Here is a 24,556-nt window from a genome sequence, read left to right as displayed (position 1 = left end):
GCTATTAATAGCCCTGCCATGCTTTTTTAAATGTGTGTGTGTGAGTCTGTAAATAAACTGCTGCTCGCTCGCTCGCTGGGAGGGAACACAACTGGACGAGCCGGGCCCTCTCGCTCTGCACACAAATGCAAACGTGCACATAAAGCAACGTGACAGTTTATTGCCGTGTAAGTGGCTTGATGACTGTGATTAAAACTGAAAAGGGATTTCCTGGTTTGAGCTGAGATTTAGGGAGCGAAGCTGCAAATGTGTCACCTTTCTTGACAGATTTCCTCGGCTACAGGGCACCTTTTTTTTTTTTTTTTAATCTCACCCTGGTTTTTTTTTATCGCCGGGTAGCACGGTTGGTCTTCGGGACAACGGCGCCAGTCACTCTGCGTTTCTGCAAAAAAAAGGCGACGACACGCTCCGACTGGATAAAGAGCTTCATGTGAGGAACGGAAAGCGAGCGAGCAGAGAGACAAACAGGCCTGGAATGAAACGTGTTTCATCAGGGGCCTTCAGAGGGGAGAATAATGTGTTTGCTTAATCACGTCTCACTTAAAATGTGCAGCCAAGTTGCCTGGTAACTAAACTGGAGAGGAAATAGTTGACTTAAGAATCATAATTTAACAAAAGCAGGAGGGGGGGGGGCGGTGTCTTTGAATATCCATTTTCAAGGCCTCAAAAACATCCCTGAAGCAGCTCCGTGCTGCAGCGGAGTCGTGAGTTCAGGGTTTTTTACAGTCTGTTTCGTATTTACATGTTGAGACTTTAACCTTATTGTTTGTTTATGGAGTTACAGCTGGAGTTTAAATCAGGAATTCAGTGTTGAAGTTTGTTCCCTGTAGGACTAAATGTTCATTTATGTACGTAAATAACACTTGATGCTATTTTTGTTTTTTGTCAACAAATCCCACAAAAAGACTCACAAAAAGGGCTGTGGCTGTATTTAGCTTCATTTAGCTTTATTTAGCTTCATTTAGCTTTATTTAGCTTCATTTAGCTTTATTTAGCTTTATTTAGCTTCATTTAGCTTTATTTAGCCTTATTTAGCCTTATTTAGCTTCATTTAGCCTCATTAGCTGTATTTAGCTTTATTTAGCTTCATTTAGCCTTATTTAGCTTTATTTAAGTTTATTTAGCTTTATTTAGCCTTATTTAGCTTTATTTAAGTTTATTTAGCTTTATTTAGCCTTATTTAGCTTTATTTAAGTTTATTTAGCCTTATTTAGCTTTATTTAGCTTTATTTAGCTCACAAATGTTTAGTTTTTTAACCGCTGTTATGTGTAAGCACTTTTTCTCTAAAATAAGAGCACAGTTATTCAAGATAACTTAATCCAAGATTAACAAATCAAACTAACTGTTCAAAGAGTTAGACAGATTAGAAGTAACAGGATCATGTTAGTCTGGATTGGTGACGACACATTTGAAGAACAGGACCTTCAATAATTACTAAAGCATCAAATGTGGATTCAATTATAGCTGAAAATAATTTGTTTTAAACTGCAGAGAACATGAAATTAGTTTTAGGAAGTTTCTGAACCTTTTCTAAAGAGATTAAACTTAAATGTATTAAACATTTACTTTTAGACATATAACTTACTTGTAATTCATGAAAGTGACATAAAATTTCATACATTTCTATTTAAATGATGCCTTCATCATAGAACTTTTAGTTATTCCTTTAAGTTTGAGTTTATTTATAATATTTTATAACACATTATAACATAACACTGTTTACATTATGTGTGTATATATATATATATATATATATATATATATATATATATATAAACACCAGAGATTTCTCAGTATTTTCCATGTTCTCATCTAAATCATAATTATAGCAACATTTTTCTGTTGTTGCTTCTTAGAAAAACAGTCATTTATGTCTGAAATTCACCTTTTTAGTGTAAAGTAACATTAAAACTACAGTAAACTTGTACAACAACAGTTCAGGATAAAGTTTAATAAAGACTCAACTCATCAACAGTCAAATGAAGCTGAAGTAAAGAACAACACCACACCTGTTCTTTAATCTAATGAGTCACTGTGAGACAGGAAGTAGTTCAGGTTGAAAGATCTGAACATTTATGAGGTTTGTTTTCGGTGAATCGGAGGATAACCTTCACATGAAGGGCGTCTTGGTGGAAAAGTGCTCTTGAAGCACGTCCGCTCTGTTCAAGAATGAACTCCTGAATGAAAAATGACCGTTTTGATTTATTCATCTCGCGGCGTGCGTGTGTGTGTGTGAGAGCGACGGTGACGAGGATTTACAACCAGAGATGATCTGTGTGTCAAAACAGAAGAGAAGAGAGCGGCGTTAGTTTGTCTTCTGTTAGACAGCAGGATAAAACCACCAACAGCTAAATAAAAGCTGAATAATGTGTACAGAGTGTTTTTGGGGTGTTTGGGGTTTAAATTTAGCCCATGGAGGGGGAGGGGGGGGGGGGGGGGGGGGGGGGGGGGGCGTCCTTGTGCCGTCAGTCAGGCGCTCAGGCGCTAAAAAAAGAGCGCAGCATAATAAATGGGGCTTCAATTTGTTTTTCCTTGACAAGGTCGCTGTGAGTGAAAGACAGCGATGGGATGTAGTGGTGGAGTGGTGATGGTGTTGGGAGTGTTGGATTGGTAGTGGTGGTGATGGTGGTGGATTGGTGGTGTTGGGAGAAGTTGGAGTGGAGGTAGTGTTAGATTGGTAGTGGTGGTGGTAGTGGTAGTAGTGATGGTGTTGAAAGTGGTAGTGGTGGGAGTGGTGGTAGTAGTGGTGGAGTGGTGGTAGTAGTGGTGGAGTGGTAGTAGTGGTGGTGGTGGTGGTGGTGGTGGTGGAGTGGTAGTACTGGTGGTGGTGGTGGAGTGGTAGTAGTGGTGGTGGTGGTGGAGTGGTAGTACTGGTGGTGGTGGTGGAGTGGTAGTAGTGGTGGTGGTGGTGGAGTGGTAGTACTGGTGGTAGTGGTGGAGTGGTAGTAGTGGTGGTGGTGGTGGAGTGGTAGTACTGGTGGTAGTGGTGGAGTGGTAGTACTGGTGGTGGTGGTGGTGGTGGTGGAGTGGTAGTACTGGTGGTGGTGGTGGGGCCTGAATTTACTCAAATGTGTTTGTGGTGAACAAAAACTGCTAAATCCGAAAGCTAATTCTGCTTAGAGAAGTAATTTTTCAGATTTTTCGCGACTGCACGTGAACGCATCAAAACAGAAGGACCTCTGAGATGCTTTGTAATCTCCATGGCAACAGGAGATGCTGCTTTCGGGTGTTGTAGTATTTAGAGACGTCTGACGAACCAAACGTCAGGTAAAAAGCTGTGATGAGTTGCGTGATGAAACGACAGGCGTGCGGGAGGTTTATAAGACTAGTGTATTGATACGCAAGATGGCCAAAAGTATGTAGACACCCCTGTTAGTTCCACCAGACTGACTTTTCTCTAAAAACTATTCAAATGAAAGAATCTGAGAGGTTTTAATGGACCATGAGGAGGATAAATGATGTGTTTTAGAGCTGCAACAATTAAATAATTGCGATAATTTGAATCTGTGTTTTTGCAGGATGTGTAAAACATCTACACGGTGAATATTTTGTTATTTTTTTTGTCATGATTAGTCCTTCTCATCCTGTGAAGTCAGTTTTATATCTTCCTCTGTGGGTTTGGAGCAGCTTTGTCATGTCTGATAATAATAACGCTGATGATGTCACAGTGATGTCATAACCAGGGTTATCTTAGTTTGGGCTTGATGATTATAAATTTATAGCGTAATGGAAATTCCTGCGTTACAAACTACAGTGTGTTTGAATGATGTGGTTGTTTTACCCTGCAGGGAGGGGTCTGATAAAGAGATGCTGTTGAGATGCATTATGGGAAATGTAGGCCCCTGTTCTTTTTTTGCCCAGACTATGAACTTAAAGTTAGGATATTTCCACCTCTGCTGCTCGACTATTCTTCTCTTAATCTTTCTCTTGCAAGCCTTCATGGAAATTAACAGAATTAAACATGAGACTGAAAAGTGTCTCAAGTTGAAGAGAAACCCTCCAGAAACACAGCAGAGGTCAAACGCCACCAGCGAGGAAAAAAAACCACGGGGGGGGGATAAACGTTCACTGTCCTCCTCCTCAGAGCTGATAACAGGCGGCGGGGAGCCGCAGAAAAAAAAAGGAGGGTAAAATAAACCCTGCATCCTGTCTGTCAGGGGTTTAAAAAGTGTTTGTGACTGCAGGCGAGCAGCTTCATTTGAATCACAGCGAGCTGAACGCCATCAGAAAGTCTGAGATCAGGCCCGCAGCCCTCGCCTCACGTCTGTGTGCGTCTGTATTTTTATGCGAGCATTGAGCCTGTTATATTTGGCATGTTGCTACGGAAACTAGCCTTCATTTAAGAACTATTGTTACCTCTTCCCCCTGTGGAGGGCAGAACAAATTGTGCCGAGGCTTTTTCTTTTCATTTCTGAAGTATCCCTTTGACATGGAGCTCAGGTACAGCGGAGGCTAATGCCACACAAGAAAAAAAGCTCTGTGGAAAGCCAGTCATTATTTTTCATTAAGCAAAGCCGCACAGTAATCACTCTGCCTTCCCAGGCACAGATTCAGCTGACCGTTGAGTAATGTGCAGCGAACACACACACACACACACACACACACACACACACACACACAGAGAAACAGAAACACTCGTAGCCAGAAGCGGCGCGGAGACAATATGGATATACAGTCCTCAGAAATAACTCGGCCCCTGCAGGCTGCAGCGCCACTTCAGCTCGCTCCAAATAATTGGGTTAATTTAGCCGTTTAGTGCGATGACGCCTCAGGACGGCGCCCAAAAAAAAAAAAAAAAAAAAGTCCACAACAGTTGTGACAAAAATAAAAGCAGCAGCAGCAGCAGCAGCAGCTCACAGCCTCCACACTCCGCTCCTGCCTTTATCTTTCTCTGGGGCTCTTCTGTCCAAACCCCCATTTATTTTTAATTGCTTTCCAGCGTTTGTCCGCATCTTTGTTTACGTCTCTGTGGCCTCCGATAAGCGAGGCAATAATGGGAAATTAATTTGAACACATCCACAGAGGTAGCTAAAATGTCAAAACTCATGGCCGCAGAGTGCAGCCATTCTTCTTCTTCTTCTTCTTCTTCTTCTTCTGCTGCTGCTGCTGCTTTCATTAGTTTCCTGTGCCCATGTTTAGATTTCCATACGTGTGCTAACAAAGCAGCTGGCGTCCCCGGCAGGCGACATGTAAACACAATGTGTGTCAGAGGGCAAAGAAGACGCTTCACAGCCGTCTGGACGGAGGGTTTAAACCCCGCAGAGGCTGCACAACACGTCACCCGCGAGCACCAATAAAGTCATTATCAGCCATGTTTCAAACGACCTTTTGAACTTGACAAAAACAAACATGGCCGCCTGCTTCTCTTGTCAGGTTCAACAGTAACATGAGTGATAAAGGATGTTCAGGAATGACATCATCATGTATATTTACTGGTAATTCAAGATCTGCAGTGATTTTTAGAGTTGCAGATACTGGAGCATCTTTTATTTGTTGTTGTTGTTGTTGTTTACTATTTAACCAGCAGCCAGATGTGTTTATGTCTTCTAGTAGTAATGAGTGACAGCTGACAGTTATTTTAATACTCAGTTGGCTAAAAATGACTCGGATACAAATATATGTTGTGTTGCTCTTCAGTCATGGTTCACTGAAAGTGTTGTTGTTGTTGTTGTTGTTGTTGTCGCCTTAAACGGCATCAACACACTGTTTCTATTCAACTATTGAAAAATAAACTTGTTCTGGTTAAATGAGCTCAAGTTGTGGAATAAAAACAGTCTTTTGAATTCACACATTTAATTGTAGTTTAATTTCTGCTCCTGTAGAGACAACAAACAAACAAACAACCAGCTGTTTATTTTGTTACCTGCAGTAAGTTTGTGGAGAATTATATAAAAGTTTTGATGCAAATAATTAAAGTCAAAACTTTTGTCAGCGGGCCAAATATATTTTCTGGAGGGACGGATTTGGCCCACGAGCCGCTGTTTGCCCACCGCTGGTCTATGGTTTGACATCAGGGGCTCAGTGATACAATCACATATAATAATAATAATAAAACAAATGTTCTAATCAGGGGTTAAAGTAACAATTATTTTTAAATGATCAATTAAACAGAATGTTGTTTTCTTGATTAAATGATTAATAAGTTATAAGTTGACACATCCACACCGTTAAAAACCTCCGCATTCATTCTGCAGCTGCTAATATTTCACGTTAAAGGTGCTGCTATAAGAGTAGCGTAGCTCCTTCAGGGCAGCGTGTGATTGGACGAGAAGAAAAGGTTAACAGGAAGTCGTCATCCTGGCAGTTAATAAACGCTGCAGCTTCTCAAGACCAAGAAAAGACTCGTCTGTCGCTGCTAGGAGGGGGGTTAGCCCTGAGGTTAGCAACGACGACGGGTTAGCCTGACCTGACCACGCTCACTTAAGGTGGACTGATCTTTTTAAGGTGGACCAGCTGTTCTAGTTTTAGTGTCTCCTAAACAGAAACGTGTGGCTGCTCATCTTTTAATATACCCCCCATCAACAAAATAAATCTCTTAATTGGCTCTGATACGGATCATTTTTGTTGTTTTTTAATTTGAAACATTAAATTAAAACAACCAACAAGTCGGTTTATGAAGATGAAAATGTCATCACTCGTATGCTGTTACTCTGCCGGTTACCTGATTGCAGGTTTGACCTTTCGACAGCCGTTTCTGCACCTGTTTAATGTCACCGAGCGCCTTTTTAATTAATGCTAAAATTAGAGAAGGCTGCTGCTGCAGTACCTGCTTCATGTAACCCAGGACTGTATCTTTCAACCCGCCGCTGAGTCGGGAGGTTTTTCGAGCTCCCGACAAGAAAATTCTCTGAAAGACAAATCAAAAAAGACCGGAGACCGATTGGGGAGAAAATTGCTTCTCCGGTAGAAACGAGTGTTCGCAAACATGCAGTGAAAATTGGAAGCCTGTGGAACATTATGTGCTGGAACATTACACGGAAATGATCAAAGCCTGAAGGAATTACTCTTATTAGAAAACTGAACGTGGAGCACACAGAGGCCTGATTTTTAGAGAGAGAGAGAGAGAGAGAGAGAGAGAGAGACTCTGGAGGGAAAAATACTCACCATAAAACACTTGAACAGGTTTTAAAAACAGCTGCAGATGATTCCAGGAAGTGTTGAGGTTGTTTTCTGGTGGAGTATTTTTCAGGAGTGAATCATCACACATAGTGAAGAGGTAACAGTTTCTGATGTAACGCAAGGAAAATACTGTAAGACTGAGAAATACATGTATACATTCCTGTTAATATAAAAGAGTAAAGTATGTTGACTGGTGATGTACAGTATAAATGTCTACAGCTACACAAGGCTGTAATACTCATTACAGTTTCTATTCTCAGAGTTTGAACACTGGTGGGACAGGAAACATAGTTTAAAGGTTTTTGCTGCTTTTACACGTTATGGCAGGAAAGTAAAAGCTCCTGTTATTTAAATATCACCATTTAACTCTTTCATGCATGAATTATGATAACCTCAGTCAGGAAGTGTTTTTATTCCTCTTTAGGCATGAAAAGATAGTTTATCACATGTCCACTCAGGACAGCATGCGTTTGACTTTCAACTGAAGGAATATGTATTCAACAAACCAATGAATACAATTATACATCATTTGAAAACTATAAAATAATATATATTTTCAAAGCTGTTAAACTAATGTTTTAACATATTTTAATATATTCTAATACTGTTCAATGGAAAACATCCTCAGCCCCCTTAAAACTGCAAGTTACACTCTAATAACATAAATCAGTTGATTTACAGTTACAGTTACTGCAGATGAAATAATAGTATAAATATATTCAGTGATGCATGATGTCAAACTTAGTGGACAGATGATTAATCGTCATTTTCTTCCAACATAAAATCAATACTTGGAAATTTTAACAGTTGTATCACTCCTTAGTTGTTACTTGATGTTACAACATTTTATTACTATAGAAGGATCGGCGAGATGTTCCCGAGCTGCTGAGCGTTTACGGCCGGCTGGCGGCCATCTTGGTTTTGAGAAATTTGTGTTGCACTTACAAAGGCCGGCCAATGAATGGCAGCGTCTGGGACGACGCACTAGAGTCCACTGTGTTGGCTGATGTGCAACTATACCATTAAAACCTCATGCATGTGTAAGAAAACGGCTTTTAAACAGCTGTCCGCTGTAGTGACCGCTACGCATGAAAGGGTTAAAAAATGATTTGTTTTCAGGAAGAAAATAAAACATAAAGAATAACAGCGTTACATCTTCGTCTATGGATGTATAAATAGCTGTATGTTTGTGGGTCTGACAGAGTTGAGCTTTGGCTGAGTGGTTCAGTGCAGATTGAGGTTCGAGACCCGGTGTCAGAACCCGACTGTACAAAATGATTTATTGAAGAACTTTTATTTTAACACTTTTTATAATCCTAAAATTAAAAGTATAATAAAAACAAAATCAAGATCGTTACGTCTATTTCCACTTTTATTCGTATACAAATACAAATAGTATCTCTGCCTCAACAAATACAAACACTGAGCACATCCCTGGTCACCTGACACCGTGATACTTCCACCGCCAAGACGCCCTCAGCGAGACACTGAGCTATTATCTGATTCATTTATTCATCAGTTTATACAGTTACACTAATTCACACATCAAACATTCAATCTACATGACAGATAATAACATATTTACAACCTTCAGACAACCAAAACAAATCAAACTCTTATATTCAGCAGGTTGTCGCTGCCATAAACAATTATCATAAAGGTTTGTTGTATGTTTTTTTTTCTTTCTTTGCACAACGACAGCCCAGTTTTCCTCTGGAATAATAAGACATTTACTCTATAATCTATAAATGAGTTATTCTGTGATTCTTTCTGGTAAAAAGGTCCGAAAAATAGTTGATTTGTTGTCGGTTTTCTGCCTGCAGCTGATAATAAACATCAACGTACATGGAAGCGCAGTAGCAGGTTTAAAAGTTGTTTTTTTCTTTTTAGGAATCAAAAAGCATATTTCTGAACAAATAACTGGTTCTTATGTACGTGGATCTTCTGGCGTCAGTGCAGAAACACTTTTGAATAACCTGCTGTGTTCATGATACAGAACAACAGAGTCATTAAACATCCAGAACAGCAGAAGTTCATAGTAATCGATTAATCGTTTACAGTCGTTCTTTCAGCTGATTCCAGCTGCTTAAATGTGAATATTTGCTGATTACTTTAGTCTCTATGACATTTGAAGACGTTTCTGACATTTTATAGACCAAATGACTAATTGATTAATTGGGAAAATAATGGACAGATTGATATATAATGAAGATGATGATTAGTTGCAGCCCTAAAGTGAGTGTGACAGGTGTTTCTTCCTTTTAACAGCGCGTCGGTCAGCAGGGTTTCCCTCCTCCTGGCTGATGTTCGCTTCAGTCTGTCGAGTCTGTAATGGATTCTGTGTCCGAACATGAATGACTTCTCTCTCACATGCAGCAGCAGCAGCAGCAGCAGCAGCAGCAGACAAAAGACAATTTCATTTACCTGCATCTAATGAAAAGGCAATTTGTTGTGTGATAGCATGGAGATGGAGCGGGACGCTGACTGACACGCAGACACACCGGAGGATGCAGAGCAGAAATGGATGACGCTGTGTCTGTTGTCTGTTGCAGCTCCCAGAGGCGAAGCGAGCGGCCTCGACACGTCTGCGGCGCCGTAAACTCAATCATTTTCTCCACAGTGACCCGTTAGAGGTCTGTGTTGAAACCTGGACGAATCAGAAAGCTGTACTGTAGATAATGAAAACAAAGAAAGGTATTTTTAAAACCAGCATATTCACGAACTGCATGGCCTCTTTATTGCGTTAAATTTACTCAAAGACAGATGTTTGGGCTTCAGGTTGGATTCAGCGTTTTTCAGATGAGCTGCTATGTTTTTATTGTTTGAAAAGTGGCTTGTTTGTTGTTTGTCCAGTCAGGTGCGAGGTGAGAGTAGTCAAACCTGCTGGAAATAAAAACAAGGATACGTTTTCCTAAGTCATGTCTGGATACAGATTCTCTGTTTTTAAGATAGTTTTATGAGGAGTTTGTTGCTGATTTGAAGTGGCTGTTAAAGTTTAGCTATAAGTCCATGATTGCTTCCAGATCTGACACGTTTTTATGTCAGACAGTCAATAAGTGTTACCTCTCAGCTTTTCAATTTTTCAAAAAAAATTACTCTTTCAGGTTTGTCTGAAGGAAGTGGAGCACACTCGATCACTGATTTGATTGATTACTCGCAAAGAAAACATATGCAAGCTAAGGGAGTTGTGGACGGTTGTGTTGTATAGTTGGTTTTGTTGTTCTGAATAATTTGGCCTAATGGAAGCATTTTAATACAAAAAAGAGGCCAAGAACTGAGCCTTGGGGAACTCCCAACAGCTATAAACGCCTTATTAATGGAGGATAGATTATCAAACATTTGGGCCAGGCCAAAAAATCTGTTTAAATCCCCTTTCAAGACACTTGCATTGTCTTTGTAGCTAGCTAGCTCTTAAGTTGATCTGGAAGATCAGTTACTTTGAGAAAACACATGACCTGGAATACTGACAGTAACATTTATAACTGCAAATATGTTCAAAGTCTTTCTGGAAGAGATTAAACTCCTGGCAAAACTTTTTTTTTTTTTTGTCATTAATAACTGAACTCAACTCTGTATCCATGGCATGGAGTTCCACAAGGCTCAATCCTTGGGCCTCTTTTATTCTCATTATTATAAGATTTACATGTTTCCACTAAAATATTTGGCCAAATTATGCAACAGGATTTTCTAAACCTAAAACCTAAAGGTTGTTCTTATGAACATATTATAACTGAGGTATACAATAACTTATTAACCATTAATAAAGCCATTAGTTAAAAACGTTTATACAGTATATGATGTGTGGAGTTCCTCAAGGCTCAATGTTTGAGCTTCTTTTATCATTTTTATCATGTTTCCATTATGTTAATATTACCACCTGGAAACCCCAAAGTTGTAATTGTTTGTAACTAACCTAAAGCATTAATAAGTTATGTATTAATGATTTATAAACCCCTCTGTAAAGGACGTCTTATTCAAACTGTCACTAGAACTTGAAACAGCTGTGAGTGGAGAATCCTGCTCGGTCAAAAAGCAGTACTGCTGTTAAGATAAATGTTTTTTCTCTAAAAAAATGACAGAACAGCTGGTAAATTAAGCTTCCAAGAGCTTCTTTTAATTAACATGTAGAAACAGTATCCATGGGCGTCCTAAATGATGCTCCAACAGTCATTTTCACTGTAACTAAGTGGCTGTTTCTCCTGCTGGAGCTGTGAATATGTGAGAGCCACACCTCTAATTGAACACTGGCATGTCGGAGCATGTTTCAGCCCCACGCTGCCATCAGCTGCTGACACACCAGGGACCAGGCCTCCCCTTCCTCCTCCTCCTCCTCCTCCTGCTCCACCATGCAACCTCCTCACACCTCCTCCTGTCCCCTGTGAATGATGTGAAGTCTGCTGTGGATATTCAAGGTCTCCAGAAGATGATATTCGTCATCCTCAGCGACCTTTCCTGTAGTGCCACCATTAAGCCAAAAAACCTCCACTTGATCAACGTTTTGGTCGAGATATTTCAAAAACTATAGAAATGATAACTTCATATCTTTCTGTGTATGTTCATGTAGCCCAGAGGATGGTTCCTAAAAAATGTTGGTGATACATGACCTTTGCTATAGCTCCAACCACATGACAAGAGATCAAAGTATTTACTGGATTTCTACGTAATCTGCTGCAGACGTTGATGCTCCTCAGAGGATGAACCTTAGTGAGTTTTTATGACCTTTTTCCTTTTCTTCTAGTGCCTCTATCAGGCCAAATTTACTAGCATTACAGCATTAATGATTAACCATAGACTGTAAAGAATAATGGACGTCATCCATTGGTTTGTGGACTCCTGTTTTGGAGCCTTGACCGTCGCCATCTTGGATTTTTGGAGCTAGAAGTGATCACATTTGGATGAGAGAGGAGTGACCCTAATGTTAGCTGCTAGCTTGGTTAATTAGCCTTAATTATACAAAAGTTATATAAAAATTCACCCTGTACAGTTGTCATGAAAACTGTTTCTTGTACCAGGCTGTTAACATGTTTATTTCTGCTGTAAAGTTGGGCATCTTAACGTGGGGGTTTATGGGGATTGACTCACCTTCGCAGCCTCAAGTGGCCGTTCAAGGAACTGCAGTTTTTGGCACTTCCGCGTTGGCTTCATTTTTCAGCCGTGGAGGTTGCTGCTTGTGATTAAATTGATAGTTACTGCGCTAAAACTATTTATCAAGTTGTGGGAAAGTGAAATAATATATAAAACATAATACAAAAAGCCTAAATCTTCACCCAACCCCTCCTACAACAGCACCCAAAACTTGGTGTAATGTATTTGAAGTATTTTTATTATATGTGTACAGCGTCTTGAGCTACAACTACTGTATAAAAACTAAATAAACTTACCTTGATGGTAACCAAGGCGACGTACAAATTTAAAGCCACGTAGCGTTTCATACATGGTCCGGCCATGTATGATGTTTTGACCTAGTCTTGTTTCAAGGTGATCTCAGTTGTCGTGTTGCCATATTGGACTTTTATTAGTTCTATTTTCAGTCTTGTTGGATTTAAATCTAATTTTTCGACAACCTTCGACCATGACCTTCAGACATAATCATCTTGAGAAGTTAGCAGCTACTTTTGCCAGTTTCTCCTTGTTGATTAAACTACCAAAGACAAATTTTTACAGGCATTTATTTGGCGGGTGTTAAATTTTGGGAGCAGAAGAAGTGTTGGGAGGAATGGCGACGGCGGAGGCAGCTGGGCAGGTGGCCGCCGGCTCCCACGAGGCTCCACGGTTGCAGCTTTTTGAGAGATGAAGCCCGTCAGAGTTAGCCAAACAGCGCTAATGCTCTCCCCAGAAAGGCTCCCCGTCCAAATGCTAACAAGAAAGCAGAAGCCGGCTGTGTTTGTGTGCATTTTGAACAGATGCTCTGGCTGTAAATATGGGGGGGGGGGATGCCATTTGTTTTCATTTTGTTGCATTCAGGGGAAGGGGGAGGATTATGTTGTGAGAGAAAACAGTCATTCAGATGCAGCAAACTCAGTCCATCCTTTACTCTGAGTGAGCCGATCTTTATCTTGTGTCCTGCAAACCAAATATTTGTATTTTAGGGATGAAGGACAAATGCCAGCACACACACACAGAGAGAGAGAGAGTACCTGCTCTGGTTTTCTGTTTTGTTTTGGACTTTCATAGAGAGAAATTGCACCTAAAATAGCTGCTCAGTTTTTATGAAGCAGAAGCTGAAGGCTGGTCGGTAAACAGAAGTAGCAAAAACCAATCACTTCTCCTCCTTTTGCAGGGTTTTATAAGCTCTTGAATAGTAATAGTCTAATTTTATTCAAACTGTGCTCACTTATTATTGAAAAATTAGCTGCATTCAATCAGTATTTTCCTCTGAACAGGGAAATGTTTTGTTTGCAACACTGAAAAGATTTGTCTGGGAATTTTTGTATTTGTCGTCTGTAAAACTTCACACAGGATGGCGTTAAGCTGTTTAATTAAGATTAAAATGACCAGTGGAGCTCTAGAGAGGGAACTGGACAGCTAACGGAAGTCCTTCAGAGCTGTTGGAGAATATAGGAGTTTATAACCTCAACTCTAAAACTATTAACAAAACACAAACATCTTTCAGCCATCAGGAATGTGTTTCATGTCTAACAAACAGAAGGAAGTTTGCACTTGTGTCCAGTTTACTTTACGTATAAACCACAGACTGTATGTAGACGTAGCGAGGTGTCATGTGGTTGTCTTTCACGCTCACTGCGAAACACGCCTTAATAGCTAAATTGTGCTAACAGGGCAGGTGTCGTAATCAAGTAAAACTTATTGTGACAACAGTCCGACTCAGTGTGAGTCCCAGAGCCGACTGTCAATCACAGCTGTCAATCAACGCCAACACAGCAGACATCAGAGCTACTATAATATTATTAACGGAGCAATAATTTCCAAAAGGACCACCAGCACACTTATTAGAGGGTCTGAATTTACAGATTGAGACCAGAATGACTCAGTCGGGTGAGGGTCAGTCGGAGCAGCTGATGGAGCCACTTTTTGACATAATTTGACCTGGCGGTGTTGGATATTAGCTAACCTCTTTTACATCTTCATATTTGGTATTTTTAGTTTCTGTGCGTGTGCGTTTGCCTCAGATTGTCCCTTTTTTTTTGAGGAATGAATAAAGTTGAATTGAAATCGGCGCAGGTTTCAGGATGAGCTGTGAATATCTGCTGCACTGTTGCTGCTGCTGCTGCTGCTGCTGTAGTATTTAGAGGTCAGACCGACTGAAAATCCTCTGCAGCAGTAACACTGAACCGTCTGAACTCACACACAGAGAGTAGTAACAGCGAATGAGTCGACAGTAAAACGTCAAACACGGTGTAGACGTTGTAAAATGGTTCGGGGGGGGGGGGGCTTTTGCAGTTGCGGTAATCTCTCTCTGATGCAACGGCGCTCAGCTCCCGAGTGAAACTGATTTGGAAACTATCAGCACTCTGCTTATAAATTTCCCCTGTGTGAAAAGCAATGCATACAGAATGAATCCGCCTCTATTTATCTATCTGACAATCCACACACACACACACACTCTCCTCTCACTCCTATCCTAACCACCTACACTGCTGGAGGGACAAAAAAAAAAGGAGAAGAAGAAGAAGAGATTCCCAACTCGGCTTCAGTTTTTCTGTTCCGGTCCCCAGACGTTTCTACATGTATCCATTAGATTACAGATGACAAATAGACGCAGATCTCTCACTGCCGGCTTGGGAAACGGCCTCAGCTGTGATAGCACGACGACGACGGCGTTTCTGCCTCCAGAGGGTTCACTTGTTGTTTGTTTTAGTGTTTGTTAAAGTGCAGGGTGGGCGAGGAAGAGGAGGAGGATTCACTGCAGCATAAAGTGGATCAGACACGGGAACGACGGGGAAAGTTGTGCAGCGTAAACGAGGGGAAATGAGCTGCAGGGCAGAGTTTCTCAAGCTGGAAGCATTTTAAGTTCAGTGTTTTAACGTTTGTAGATTAGTACAGCTGAGGGTTCACAGGTGTCTGTAATCATTCCTCCGGTTCAGACTGGATGTTAAAAGATCCTTCAAATGTGCTTTCAATGGAAGTGATGGAGTGGAAGTACGGTAACAAAAAGCTTCTATTCAGCTTCAGCAGTCTGAGTTAGTCATATCAAGTGGATATCTGACACATTTACAGTCTTTTTAGCATCAAATTCCCTCTTTGTGTTTCCTCGGACAGTGTTTCCCTGTTGAGCTGCAGGTGGAAGTATAGTAACAAAAAGAGGAACTTTGGCACTAAAAAGACTGTAACGTTGAAAGATATCTACTTGATTTGACTCATTTGGACGCTGAAGCTTCATATTAGCTCAAGGACTAATCCATTGATCGACTAATTGTTGCAGCTCCGGTAAGGTTACGTTCCAAGGCTGTATTTTAGTTATTTACTGGAAGGTTTGAAAGAGCTTCTCTTACTTGTGGAAGAAAAGCTGCAAGTTCTGGTTTCACTTCAGCTCTCTATATGCACACTGAACAGTTAGAGATGCAATTAAAAGTCTAAATATGAAAACAGTCTTTGCACAATTCTGAAGAAATTGCACGTGATTACTGAAAGCTGAAAATGATTGTGTTGCATTGCTGAAAGCTGAATAGTACTAACTAGCTACGAAGCTACTTCCAAGACAAATGTTGACATGTTGTCAATCAACTTGTTTTACAGCCTTAAAATATTCGTCTTTAAAAGTCGTTAGGTTGTCTGCTGGTGCATTTATAATGTTAAAATGTCTGAATGTTTTTACTTAATTTAGTTTCTTTCTCTTTGCAGAATCAGACGTTGTGCAAAGGCCTCAATGAACTCCAGAACGGACAGGTACGCACATGTTCTCTGCTTCTGTTTCTACCACGTTAAGTGTCTGTTTACATGGATGCAATCACAAAAGTTTACAATATCCAACTGCTGACCTGAGTATTTGTCTTTAAAAAAAAGGAAACCAGTATCACTGTAGGAACTTGTATGAAACGAGTCTGTGGTTGTGTTTCTGTTTCTTTCCTCTCTGGAGCTTTTAATCTAGAAACTATTAGTCTGTCTCGATATGTGCTGACGGCGTGTTTGTTGAAGTACTGCAGTAAAAGTACATAAGTATTATGAGCTTGATGTAGTTAAAGTATTACAGTAAAAGTACATAAGTATTATGAGCTTGATGTAGTTAAAGTATTGCAGTAAAAGTAGTGGTTTGGTCCCTCTGACTGATATATTATTATATATGACATCATTAGATTATTAATAGTGAAGCATCAGTGTTAGAGCAGCATGTTACTGTTGTAGCTGCTGGAGGTGGAGCTAGTTTACACTACTTTATATACAGTTAGCTAGTTTAGTCCAGTGGTTCCCAACCTAGGGGTCGGGCCCCTCCAAAGGGTCAGCAGATAAATCTGAGGGGTGGTGAGATGATTAATGGGAGAGGAAAGAAGAAAAAACAAAGTTCTGATACACAAATCTGTTTTCAGTTTTTGGACTTTTTCTCTAATCTTTGATTTTTGCTGAAATATTGGATCATTTGAACATTTATTGAAATGAAAGCATGTGAGAAGTTTAGAGGGAAAAATCACTATTTGGTGGAGCTGTTAACAACTCATAGACATGTGAAATGTGACCCGACTACACACTGCTTTTTGTAAGACGTCAAAAGCCAAAAAGGTTGGAAACCACTGGTTTCATCTTTAACAATGTGTTGTATTTTAAAAGCTTGTTATATTATCCATTGTGTCAAATCTTCATCTGAAAAGTAACTAAAGCTGTCAAATAAATGTAGTGGAGTAGAAAGTACAATATTTCCCTCTGAAATGTAGAAAGTAGCATCACATGGAAATACTCAAGTAAAGTACAAGTACCTCTAAACTGTACTTAAATACTTGAGTGAATGTATTTAGTTACTTTACACCGCTGACTTACAGAATACGTGATAATTGTTTTGTTTAGCAGTGAAATAAGGAGTTTTTAGTTGTAAATCATGCAGATATTCCAGTAGAGCCCTGATGCAGCTTCCTGTTTACTTTTTATTTGTAATCTTACAAATGTGGCAAAAAAAAAACATTTTTTTTTTTTTATCACTGAAAATGATAAAATTGAGTCGACTCAGCTGTAATCTGACAAACTTTCTGTAAAGTTGTGACTCTTTGACTCTGTGCCACAGAAGCTGCTCGTTCTCTAACCAAATCTCCACCTCGTCTGCTCTTACACGGATTTAGAAAAGCGTGGTGGGCAGTTTTCCTTTTGTGCCCCACAGTTCATCTCTGTCCCCTTTTTTTCTAAAAGTGACAGTAAGCATTTGTGACTGCAGCAAAGTGCTGAAGAATGTAAATGGGCCTCTTCTTCTTCTTCTTCTTTTGGCTTCTTTCAAAAAGCAGAGACAAAAGAGAAGAGTAAAGAAAAAAAAACTACACACACAGCCGGAGATTCATTACATGTCAGTTTCATTTCAGAGCTGCGATTCATTACTGAGTGGAAGTCGATTTCGCTTCACATTGTGGCAGCTTTGCTTTCTTCAGGCTCCCTGCATATATTTCTCCTCCTCGCAAGGCATTTAAAAAAAAAAAAAAGAAACCTAATTAAAATGAACTTTGCGCTCTGTGATGGGTGGCTAATTGTTGCGAGGCATCGGCGTGTGTAATTGAGGCTGGATTTGTTTTACAGGTTTACCTTGTAAAAACGGGCACATTTGCATTTTTTGTTTCCAGAAGCCGTTTTTTTTTTTTTTGAACGGCGTCCAATCGTTTTTTTTTTTTCAACACAGCATGACAGTCGTATTGTAGAAGATGTTTTTATCAGCGTACTTTTTATTCCTGTCGCCGTTAACTAAAGGAGGTAATTAAACTGCTTCTTGAGCATCTAACAGCTGTCATTTCAATAACGCTTCTCTAAAAGTTATGAGGGCTTGTTCTCAGGACGACGTCACCGCCACCTCCCACCTCCATGGCGTTGAAGCCATCGGTGAGATAAACACCACAGAGTCTTCCTCTGTTTTTTTTTTTTTTTTTGTGGCTTAAGACTCACTCAGTCGTTGCCAAGGTCTTCCTCCAAGCCAAGTAATGAAGAGTACGCTGTGCAACACCTTCCTTTGTTACCTCCCTGAGGCATAATTAGACCCAGCTGGAGAGGAAGATCAATTCTGAACATCATCATACGACATGGAGTGAAGCTGTTAAATGATTCTCGGGAGACTTTTTTCGGAAGGTTCTGCGGTGTTTAACAGCCAGTCAACATCAAGAAGGGGGGAGGCAGGATCCCGTCTTAATTCCCTAAACACAGTCTTTCAGGATTCAACACGCTCCTCTGACCCCTCCCTCGTCACCAGTCACCCACATTTTTTTGTCTCTGCACACACACACACTCCTCCTCGGGCTCTGCTGGAGGGAGGTAGGAGTATCCCAGCATGCACTGCGACACGCTGATGGACGGATGTAGAGTTCAGCAGCAGCGACTAAACGCAAACACACAATCACATTAAGGACAATTTAGAGGCTCTGAGAGGTTCGTAGCTCCTGAATTTGATATTCAAATGTCATCAAATATAGTAAAAAACAAGCTGTGACAAATTTATTTTAAACATTAAACTTTCTGACTAAATAAGCAACAGTCACTGTGTAATGTGTTGGCCCCAAAATATTATTATGTTATGTTTAACTATTATTATCATATCGGACAAGGAGATAAAACCAAAGAATATTTGGCTTTTTAGCTTGAAAAGTGTCTGTAATGTAGCTATAAGCAGATATATGTGTTTATTAATGTCAACAATTATAATTTATATATACAGCCTTCACTTATTGGTACATTATAGTGTTTTATAAATGCTAAAAAGGGGCTGAAAGTATGTTAATTACAGTGGAAATTCAATGTAAAATGACAAAAAAAAAAGGCAAAATGATTTCTTGTAAAAATCTGATTGTACTTGGTGAAATTGTCAGACACAATCCTGTAAATCAGACCGTCACTTCCTGTCTTCTGTCACAGTCAATGACGTCGTCGTTCTTCATGTGAAGGACGCAGTCTTCCTGAATGGCGGCCTGTGGCCGGGCGTCCACCGCGTCTCTGACTATAAATCACCACCTGCTATGAGCAAATTAAATATTGACTCCTCGTATTGACTTGTAGATCTAATTTGAAGTGATTGCGGATGAGCAATAATGGTGTAGAAAAAAAAAAAGAGTGGTGGGGGCCGCTTTAACGGCGAGCTGTCGGCCACTTGTTAAGAGCGCCGTAATTGGCTGGATGGAGCGAATCATTGAGTTGGAGAGGCGACTAGTTTAGGGTGGAAGTCAAGGTCACTTTGTGTGTATTTTATTGTTCAATCAGAGCTGGACGTGTTTGAAGGAAAAAGGACAAAGTGAGAAGACGTGATCGTGAAGGTTTGTACTGGTGAGTTAATGGCTGCAGGTGTCCAGAGGGGCAATAAATGGAAGAAAATGTCTTGTGTCGACGGGAGGCCCCGTGCCGCCGTCCCAATATCCTCCATCCTCCATCCGCTGAGCCCCCGCCGAGAAGCAGAACTTCTCCTCCGAGCGGCGGGTAGAAACTCATCTCAGAAATGAAGCGTCTCTCATTCAGATCCACTCCGTCAATATTTGCCCGCCGGCCACAAACCAAATACACTGATATTGAAAGTTGTCACACTCTGCGAGGCGAGGAGGAGGAGGCAGTCAGATAAAGAGAGAGAGAGAGAGAGGAGTGACGCTTCCAGTAGGCCAGCAGTTAAAGGAGCAGTCCCACATTTTGAGGAGGATCTTCATCAGAGATGCAGAGAATCCAGGACATGTTTAGCGTAGCTTAGCACAAAGACTGGAAACAGGTGGAAACTAATAGCATCGCTCCATCAGAAGAGAAGAAAATCCAACAACTCAAAAGGCCATGAACTGGATAAGAAGGTTGTGATTCTTTTGTTTGGTTTAGTCAGCAAAGCAGCAAATCTTCATGTTGGAAAAGACTGTTTTTAGTATTCTTGCTTTAAAATGGACTGAAAGGAGAAATGAGCTTTGTGGATCAATTCAACAACAGCAGACCTTGAGTGTCCTAAACATGATTTGATTAGATTTTTTTTTATTTATACACATATCTGGATTTTATTCTGGTGTACAACAGAAATAAAACATGTGACAGGAGAGGTGAAGACGACAAAAGTAACACAAAATGAACAGAATCAGCTGACAATCCTATAAAAACTAAATATTCAGTATGAGAGAAAATACAATAAGTTAACAGCCAATGGGGAAACTCCAACACTGGGCCGACTGGTAGGGCTGGTCCGTGGCCAGTTCAGCCAGAAAACAAATAAAAAACCATCAACTAATATATTATCAGGCTTTTTAAACATCCAAATATCGATATCATTATTTCCCTACAACAGGATACAGTTCAAACATCACATTTGTTGTTATTATCACCATATTATGTATTTTATTCTGAAAATTACATCTGAAAAAGTGGAGGAAGAGACATTTACATGTTCAGATCTTTTTGAATAGAGAAAGTACCTACAGAGAGTAATGCATTATGGGTTGTTTTTAGCATTAATGTTGCTAGGCTAGCGAGTTTCTTCAGTCAGCACTGAAAGAGTTTGATGAGCTCAGTTTACCCTTAATGAAGGCTCGTTTAACGTGACTGATACACTAATGTGGGATTTATGTTCTGCTTTAATGGAAGAATTTTACAAGGATGAAGAGTCTCTTCCTCAGGGATTAATAGTATCTCAGGGAAACTTTCCCAACAGGACGAGTGTGAACGTTGTGTCTTCAAAAAGTCTAAAACATCTGTTGGAAAAACTTGTTTCATCGTATAGACCGTTTCCTTCCTTCAAAGTGCCATTCAAGTGAATTATACAGTTACTAGGAGAAAGGAAAGGAGTCTTCATGGCTCAGCGGGCAGCGAGGTCTTCTTGTTCATGTCCGGTCCAGGTCTCGTCTCCTCTGTGATACTGAGCTTAATTACACACCATATGCCAAGTCTGGCTCCGACATTTGGTTAACCGCAGCTTCTCTGTTCAGACAAAACGCTTCATTTGCATCCAGCGTTCAGGTTTTAAACAGGCAAGCCGGCCCCGCCGTCAGCTGGACTATCTGTCCTCAGCACGTCCTGGCACGCGGCGCGTCAGTCAGGCATCACTGAGGTTATTGTATGCCGTGGTCCAGTAAATAGGAAACAAAGGTGATGACAGGCTGCATAAATAAATCTTTAAAGGAACATGGAGCACACCGCCTCAGACGGCTCTCACTGAACATGGAGAAAGAAAAGAAAACCTCAGTTATTATATTTTTAAACAAATATTTGCAGTTTCTGACCAAGATGAAGAATTAATCTCTAGATCATGATTGAATTATCTTATCTCAAAATACAAAAAAACCCAGTTTTCCTGTTGTTACAACTTAGTTTTGTAATTCCAAGATTTAAAAAAAAAGTTCTTTTCATCCCAAAATAATGATTTATATGCCTCGAGATGACAAACGTCTGCACTTCATGTTCATTCTAGATAACAGAGGAAAGAGATAATGAAGAGATAACGGTGTGATTGACCTTAACATGAGATAATGTGAGTTTGTCTTGATAATAATATGAACACTACAAAAAAACATGTATTTTTATTTTGAAAATCTTGGATTGTGGCAATAAAGTACTTGTAAAACACGTTAAAAGCATTAAATATCACTATCGGAGCTGTAAATCGTTGTTTAACTAAAACCAGCTGCTGTAGTGGAGCCGATGTGTCTTCAGGAACTTCAGGAACACGTTTCAGAGAAAAGAATGAAAATCTTTAGGATTTAAACTTCTATATATAAAAAGCTCCTTTGACAGCCTGGAGGAAGATTGTTGGTTTGTCAGAGGGTCGTCTGGATGCAGGACTTTCCTGGTTCAGGAACAGACTGCCTCTGTTTCTTCTTCATCACATCTTCAACCAGCAATGACAAACCGCAGCATCATCGTCCTCCCTGTGACATCACTACCCGCGGAGGCCCCTCCCCCCCCCGGCCGAATGTGTTGGGATGTTTCCTGTCTTGCCTCAGGCTGCGTCGCCCCTCACTACGGGGGGGGGGGGGGGGGGACAGAAAAACCTTCTTTTGTTCCCCTCGGAGTCTCCTGGGTGACTGCAGGAAGTTCTCAGATGTCTCTGAAGAGATGCAGCGCGGCTCAGTTGACAGCAGATGTTCACTCATTCCACTGATGACGACGCTGCTGGTTTTAGTCAAACAAAACTTTATTAGCAGAAGGTAGATAAACATATACAGTATATCTATATATATGCAAAGGAAATGTGAGATTCTAGCCTGTTTCTACTGCAGGAACTTTCCCAGAAACCTTTATTTTGAAACTACCTGCTCTTCCTCCACCAGAATCAGGGTTTAATTTAGTTCCTCTAACCCCCGAACCGAACCCGAACCCGAACCCTGTCAGAGGAAATGATTAAAACTAACTAACCCTGATGTGACTCTGTTGTTTTCTCATGTGTTTAAAAAAAGAGCAGCTAACAGCAGCTGTTCTGTTTTAATCCATCATTAAGTGCACACGTTAATATCCCAGTTATGATATTATTTATATCCCTTTTATACAGGATCATTCACAGTTTCCAGGTTTCTGATTGTTCTCTGTTGTTTAAGAAAAGAGGCTGAAATGTTGAGGAATCAAAACCAAATTTGTTGAAAGATTGAGAAAATCAACTAAGAAGCAACTAAAACCAGGAAATAAAGCTCCTTTTCTATCAAATAATGACCAAATAATTCAGGAACTTTAAGTTGCTTTTGAGCTTTGCTTTTGTCTGAAGACAAAGATAAACTAGCTCATAACCAGGATGCTGCTGCTCATGTAAACGCACTCATCGGGTCTAATTTGTGTCATTTTTATGGTTGAAACTCAAATGGCGAAGCTCTGGAGCGACTTAAAAGTTCCTGATGTGGGTCTTTATAATAAGGAGCTTTATTTTATTATAATTCTCATCAAGTAGTTTGAAAAAGGAAGAATTCATCAGTCAAAACGTGGATGAAGCTGCGTTTGAATGAAAGAGAGTCAAATCACCATGACTGAAGGTGAAAGGTTAGAAAACCTGTCAATCAAACTAACAGATGTTCTTTACAAAATATCTTATGAATTGAAGCTTTCTGACTCACTTTTGATCTTATTCTGTCATGAAACAATATATATACATAAATACAAATATAGTATATAAAAGTTTGAGGCACTATAAGTAAAGTGAGGATGATTTAAATAGTTTTTATTCATCAGTTAACTTGATAGAAAGTCGAGTAAACAGCTGAAACCTTAAAGTGAATCAGTCTTTAAACCAGCAGCGGTTCTCCTCAGTGTTTCAGGTCTGTTGTTCCTGCGTCTTGGAGAAGTCGCCACAGTTCTTCTTCTGTCTCTTCATGTTAATCCCAGACTGACTCCATGATGTTGAGATCAGAGACCATCTGCTGCAGGACTCCTTGTTCTTCTGTTTGATGAAGATAGATCTGTACGACTCTGGATGGATGTTTGTTGTCCTGCTGCAGACGATCAGACGCCTCCTGATGCTGCTGCATGATGGAGAAGAATCTAAACAACTAAAGGGACTAAAACTTTTACTTTTTTTAAAACTATATATATATATATATATATATATGCATAATACAAAATATACACAATACAAAACCTAAAACAAAGAACTCAGATTCAGTAGAGTATTAGCTTTGTATATTTAAACATAAAGAGCTTTAAACACAAACAAGACATTATAGATACACAGATGAAGTGTCAGCTGCTCAACATAAATCACAAAAACAAAAGCGAGGTTGGTAAAAAGTCTAAATTATACACAATAACTAAGTAAGGTGAGTTTATTTGTATAGCACATGTCGACAACAAGGTGATTCAAAGTGCTTTACATGCAGCATAAAAGACATTAAAACAGAATATAAATGCAACACAAGTAAAAAGACGTATAAAAACAATTAAAAAGTGTTAAATTTGGGAATGAAAAGAAGCTAAAAAGGGAATAAGACAGATAAAACAAGAGAATAAAAGTAACAGTGCAGTGTAAAATATTTGGTTTAATGAAAGGCGGCAAACAGGAAAGTCTTGTCTAGTTGCAGACTAACTGTGTACGTCAGCGCAGGTCAGACGGACACTGCTGAGGTCGGTTCAGCTTCTCTTCGCCGCGGCTTCAGGACGTCTCAGTGTTCAGATTTTGGAGATTTTGGAGGTTTTCTGTCTTTGTGCGTTGAAGTGTGCGTCAGTGTTGAGTGTGTGTGTGGTATCTGCTCTTTGTGGCTGCATCTGTCTGCCTCTATTGTTTACAGGGGTCCATCTGCTGGCCTTCAGCTCGGCCCCTCCTCCCCTCCTCAGACTTCCCCCCTGATCAGGCAACAAACACCTCCTCCTCCTCCTCCTCCTCCTCCCGTCCCCTCTCGCTGTCTCTTTCCCTCTCTAGGAAGGCCA

The 24,556-nt window shown here is 40.1% G+C and overlaps 1 protein-coding gene across 6 annotated transcripts in view; it reads left to right on the top strand.

The window, feature by feature from the left end:
- Window positions 1-24,556, top strand: part of phf21b (PHD finger protein 21B) — a 109,497-nt gene that overhangs the window by 32,653 nt on the left and 52,288 nt on the right. For all 6 annotated transcript variants that reach the window (XM_042403505.1, XM_042403504.1, XM_042403501.1 and 3 more), the window contains one exon: window positions 15,923-15,967. In XM_042403505.1, coding sequence (XP_042259439.1) covers window positions 15,923-15,967 — 45 coding nt within the window. The remainder of the gene's footprint in view (window positions 1-15,922; window positions 15,968-24,556) is intronic.

This window comes from Thunnus maccoyii, chromosome 23 (assembly GCF_910596095.1).
Source record: "Thunnus maccoyii chromosome 23, fThuMac1.1, whole genome shotgun sequence".
NCBI classification, from domain to species: Eukaryota; Metazoa; Chordata; class Actinopteri; order Scombriformes; family Scombridae; genus Thunnus; species Thunnus maccoyii.
This window is presented reverse-complemented; position numbering and strand designations above follow the sequence as displayed.